This window comes from Merops nubicus, unplaced genomic scaffold (genome assembly GCF_000691845.1).
Source record: "Merops nubicus isolate BGI_N331 unplaced genomic scaffold, ASM69184v1 scaffold51290, whole genome shotgun sequence".
Lineage (NCBI taxonomy): Eukaryota > Metazoa > Chordata > Aves > Coraciiformes > Meropidae > Merops > Merops nubicus.
Window position 1 is genome coordinate 1,797 of NW_008584568.1, and position 5,419 is coordinate 7,215.

The window sequence follows — 5,419 nt, forward strand, 5'->3', positions numbered from 1 at the left end:
GGTGAAAACGCTCAGTACTTGCCTGTCCCATTCAGCTGGGTCCTTTAGTTCCTTTATTTTAAGTGTGTGACAAAGCCATTAACTTCAATTGGAACATTAAAGCACTGAAAGATAGGTTCAGAGGTCAGCAGCAGGAAGCCAAAAGGGAGCGAACAGATTTCTTTTGTGATCTGGCAGTTTACTTCACCAAATCCAACTGATACACAATTTTTTTCTCATTCCTCTGCTTCACCCTCCCATGCTGATCTCTTTCCTGGGTGCTGACGCTTGTCTTCTACCCTGTCTTTGCTAGCGTTCTCTACTAAATCAAGCAGCAAGCTGCCTTTGTTACAGGGGAAGGGCTCCTGCAGGCTGCAGGGGCCTGCGTCAGCTGGGCTGTCAGAACTCCAGTGCCTTTTGCCAGGGTGCTGGCGTTTCTCACCAAATTGGTCACTCAGGTCTACCTCATCACTCCAGCCTCTTTTGCTAGGATGTTGGTACTTGTATATCAGATACCTTCTGCTTGGATGCTGTCTTTTGGGTGACTCATTCAAGTAGGTTAGCTGTGGACTAGGGATGTCAGGATACTGATTTGGCAATGACCTTCTGCCAGGATGCTGTCGCTTTTTCAGCTCCAGATAGTAGTCTAGGCTGTTTTCTGTCTCTCTTTTCCCTGGATGCTGCCTCTTCTGAATGTCTCCATAGGATGTGCCTTCCATAACATCTCTTTTTCCAGGATGCTGTCTCTTCTCCAGGACACTTAGGTACTTTTTCCCAGGATGTTGTCTTTCAGAAAGCCATTCTGGCAGAGGGGCACTTGATTCTGTCCAAGGAAAAGAGTAATGTTAATGAGCCCCCCTAATCGTAAAGGATCCTAGTCACTAAGGAAATGGGAATTTGTGAAGTTCTGTGGTAGAGGATCATAAGCTGCTGCTCATTATGCCCATTTAACTGCACAGTTAACTCTATGGCCTGGAATTTGATCTTTCTGGATGGCATCTGTCAAAATAGTTCTGGCACACTTCTAGCAAGGATGGGTTGATAAATTAGGAACTAGCTGCAGACAAATGGGACACATGCAACAACAAAGCATTGTTTCATGTCAGTGTGTCCTGTTCAGGTAACAGGCAGTGAGTAAAAGATGCTGAGCAGCTGAAGAAATTGGCTGCAGAGGCTGGATATGGGTAAGAGCTGGAAATCATCATGAGACAGGGAAAGGATAGGGCTGAGATGCAAGTAGAAGAAGGATGTGGACATTTAAAAGCCAGCTCAGTATTTCCAGCTACCAATCATATCTCTACTAGTATCTCTTACTTAATCTTAAGCTCTCTTTAATATTTGAGGTCTTGGATAAACATGACCGACCCTCAGCTCTCACATGAAGAGGGAGGAAGGCATTTTCTATGGGCACATGGGGCCAGTTCCTCTTCCCACTCTGAAAGGGCTCTGTGCTCCTTGTTGGTGGCAGGCACCTATATGCTGCTTCTTGCAGTCCCTGAGTCTGCTTTGCGTCCACTGCTGTGACTAGTGAGAGCAGAGCATCTGCAGGCTTGGAGGTGGAGGACACTGGAGCAGCATCTGCATGCCCAGGCACAGCCAAGCCCACCTCTGCTGGGGTTAGAGACCAGCAGGCTGAGGTAGTAGGTGAATGGCAGCACTCCCACATCCAATTAACATTAGGTGTAGGGTCCACCACTGGGGAATGTCCTCCACATGTCCTCGTGGAGGTTCCCTAGGGAAGTACTTGCCAGACAGGCAAGTCTTCTGTGGCAGGCTTCTACCTTCTTACTGTACAGAAGCTGCTTAGTGATGGTACAGCATTGCCTAAGCAGGGAGATGCTAGAGAAGAAAGTGCCATTTCAGGGCTCTGAGTCAGTGTACTCCAGCAGACCTCCTATCCTTCCCCTCCCCTTAGAGCAATGAATATATACATTAGAGCCTGGGAACTAGATATTGGATCTAAGGATCTCAGCCAAGTACTATGCCAGCATCACCAGGTGGATGTCCCCAGTGTTACATGTACCTTTATTCATCTCTTCTTCCTTTTCAGCTTTCTTGAGGAGAGACTGAAGAATGAGGCTTTCAGACCTTGGCAGGATGTCATCGAGGAGACTTCTTCCCGTGTTCTCACTTCCCTCTGGAAGGGACTGCCCCCCACTGAGGCAAACACCAGGCCAGGTCAGGCAGAGGAGCAGCAGTGGCAGCTGGATAGATGGCATTGTGGGGTGGGAGTTCCTGCAGCTTCCATGGGAGGGAGAGCAGTGGGGGAGGAGGATGGAGCAAACAAATGGAGCAATAACAGCAATATTTGCAGACACCAAAAACCAGTATGACACTGCTGTAGGGACTGAAGTCTCTTTTGAAGGTCCTTCCTCATTTTTGTTACTAAACTCTCCAATTAATAATGAAATTATTAATTTAATAATTAAATTTGTTCATTTTTCTGGAAGAATAAATATTAAACACCTAACTTCCTGACATTAGAACAGGTAGTTCTGAAAGCCAGTGATTGTGCTTTGCCTTCTGCCAAGAGGCAAAAATAATTTCCCTGTTGAACTCTCTTTTAACTCTTGCCCCACGTGAGGTACAGAGACATATACCTGTACAAACAGTCTCTGCCAGGCAATTCCCTTTGCTAAGGGCTCATTTTAAAATAATACTGGGATTTGCAACACTTTATTCCACTTTTAGATGAAGCCCAACTTTAATAGTCCATTAGTTTTTTACTATTTCTGTACATTTAACATAACTGTACATGTAACATAATTTTACATTATTTTCTATACATTTATATTAGCTGTATGTATTTTGTGAATATAAGATAGCTATGCTCTGATTTTATGCTTTAACTTTTTTTCAGAGACATAATATCCTTTATTACCTCTTGCCGAGGTAGCAAGCATTTCTCTATTCTTCTAGCTGGCACTGGAATTCCTAACACACTTATCAGGGATTTATTTTCTGGTAAGCAGAGTTCCTTCAGTAGAATGGAATACATCTTTAATACTAGTATAACAGTCATTTAGCTTAATAATATTTTCAGAACATAAAAAAAAATTGCACAATTTTACAAAGTTCTACAAATTTTTAAAACAAAGAAAGAGTTTATTACCTCCCTTACTGGCAGGTTTGTATCACTTCTGATGAAGTCCTTGGATGATAGCCCTAAGAATATCACACAGGCTGTTTGATTCAGAACAATCTTTAGAAGGAAAGTTAGAATCAGCTAAAAAGGAAATTATTTGGTAAATTACCTGTTTTGTAGTTTCAGATTTTTGCTTGATGCATCTGCCAAGAGATTGTTTAGTCCTTTAAAGCTGCTTGCGCATCTGAGCTTCGAAGTTGCCCTTTTCCTGCTACAGACGCAGACTATCCAATAGAACTGTTGCTAATTTCCCTTTGGATGGCTTTTGTCTGCGTACTTATACTGTACTGCCTCTGGACCCTTTATGCAAATAGCTGTGAGGTAATCCAGGTGATGTGTTCTTTTATTTATTTTTTTTTACTGATGGCAGGGATTGCATTTTGAATGCATTTAAAGACTACAGTTGTTATTTGCTGACCGCCGTGTATCCATGCTCGACTCCCAGAAGCTGCTATTTTTCCACTCTCTGAGAGATTGTTGAGTTTTCTGTAACACAGGAAGAGGAGGTTTTTCCCTGCTTAACAAAAAGGAGCTTGTGTATCGTCTGTTAGGGAAGCACTGTGGAGCAAAAACAGACAGGGTATTTATTAAGCTGAGGAAGAAAAGCAGTGAAAAACACCAAATGGATTATATTTAAATAAGTTTATACCATGGATTCTTATTCTGAATGACACTATACTATTTTTGGCTCACTATTCTGTATTGTCTTGACATAGGCTTCCATAAGCAATGGGTGCATAGCACCAGATATTAAACCAGAGTTATGTTGCTGCTATGTGCATCAGAAAGCATTACACTGGTGTAACTAGATCGTCTGTCTGGGTAAGGTATTCTTCACACAGTACTACTGAAAACAGAGGATGCAGGGGGCACAGATGGAGAGCTTGTCATTCCATGATGATAATTTTAGTGATCCAGATGACAATATGTAGGACTGAAACTGGAGTACAGATTGTTCATAGTATTGAAGCAATTCAGGATTCTTTTATTGTTGCTACATAGAAGGTTTTAACCAAGTGAAGTCAACATTTTTCTGCTTTCCCATTTACTGCCATTTTCATGAACACAAAACCACCTTTCTATGACCTTCTCATCTCTGCCATCAGAGTGCTTAAGTCAAAATTTGTCTTCATGGCCTGAGCACACTTTCTTGGTGGGAAACTGGCATTTTAGCAGCTCTCTAGGGTGCTGTGCCACAGTCTGAGACAGAAGCATTTTGAGGATGTTCTTAAAAGCACTGCACTTCAAAGTCAATCAGTTATGCTTATAAGTTATGTGAATCCTCATGTGGCCTGTAAAATTTCCTTAAGGCAAAAGGCATTTTATGTCTAAACAGAGGGTGAAAATACCATACAAATAAAGGGATGAAGTCAGTTGTTCTCTACCAATGTGACTCATTACCCATGAAAATTTAACAAAAAATGGTCATTTTACAAAGCTTTTTCTTTGCCCACTCCTTTCAACTTTATATGATGGGTAAGAAAATACCCAAGAAGAATCTTGTTTTCAATTCTTTAGAAAAGGAAACCTGACTTCTTTGGGGTAACATCAGTGGAATGCAGCTGTTATCTCTTCCATGCAAGTGTGGTCGTCTCCTGAGTTTTGTCTTAATATTGCAAGAAAAATGTGTCAGTAATTGTATGCAAATTTTTTATATTCATTACCCTGATGTAGTTTCAGAAGAGTATTGGATGTCAGTGCATTTGTTCCAGATTTGCAGTGGGGACAGAGATTGGGGCTTACAGCACTGTAACTGCATTTGTAACAGTTATATTTAAAAGTGAATATGTTTTCCTCCTTGTTTGTATTTCTAAGGGTGTGTGAGGCATCATGCACTTTACGTGTTCTGCACATCTGTGGCTCTTTGAAGATGTTGTCTTTGCCAATCTAAGGCCATGTCAATACTGTTTTCCTGAGCAGACATCAGAACCACAGTTCTGCAAGGCAATTAAGTTCAAAGATCACCAGGCTACTTGCTATAGCAGGCCAGTAACAATGACTGGGCAACTAACAGTCCCTCATTCAAAGCAAGGATCCCTGTAAAGACAGTTGCTGTGTGTTTTTAGGTTTAAACAATGCACTAGGGCTCCGCAGGAATCTAAAGCATTCTGGCAAGTGTTTTAAATGCTGTCGTTAGTACCAGAGTTGCTCGTTTAAGAAAGCAATAGCTGTCATTTAACAAAGCAATAGCTGTCTATACTTTAGCCTCACGTTTGCCGTAGCAAAATGACTAATCCAGAGTCCACTGAAATCAGCCAGATTTCTCCTTTAATTTAAGTGGGGGTTAGTCTTAGA

General features: G+C 41.8%; 1 protein-coding gene across 1 annotated transcript; it reads right to left on the bottom strand.

Annotated features, from left to right (window-relative positions):
- Positions 1 to 215: 215 nt before the first annotated feature.
- Positions 216 to 2,362, bottom strand: TRH (thyrotropin-releasing hormone). Its single transcript, XM_008944426.1, has 2 exons — positions 2,003 to 2,362; positions 216 to 802 (listed from the first exon to the last, which is right to left on the bottom strand). Exons 1-2 carry the CDS (start codon positions 2,196 to 2,198, stop codon positions 216 to 218), a joined length of 783 nt encoding a protein of 260 aa, XP_008942674.1. The 5' UTR covers positions 2,199 to 2,362.
- Between the last annotated feature and the right edge of the window lie 3,057 nt (positions 2,363 to 5,419).

Coding starts and splice junctions, on each gene's coding strand:
- TRH (XM_008944426.1), bottom strand. CDS start 2,198: ATGCCATCTATCCAGCTGCCACTGCTGCTCCTCTGCCTGACCTGGCCT. Junction 803..2,002: donor GGAAGAAGAGATGAATAAAG/GTACATGTAACA, acceptor TTCCTTGGACAG/AATCAAGTGCCCCTCTGCCA.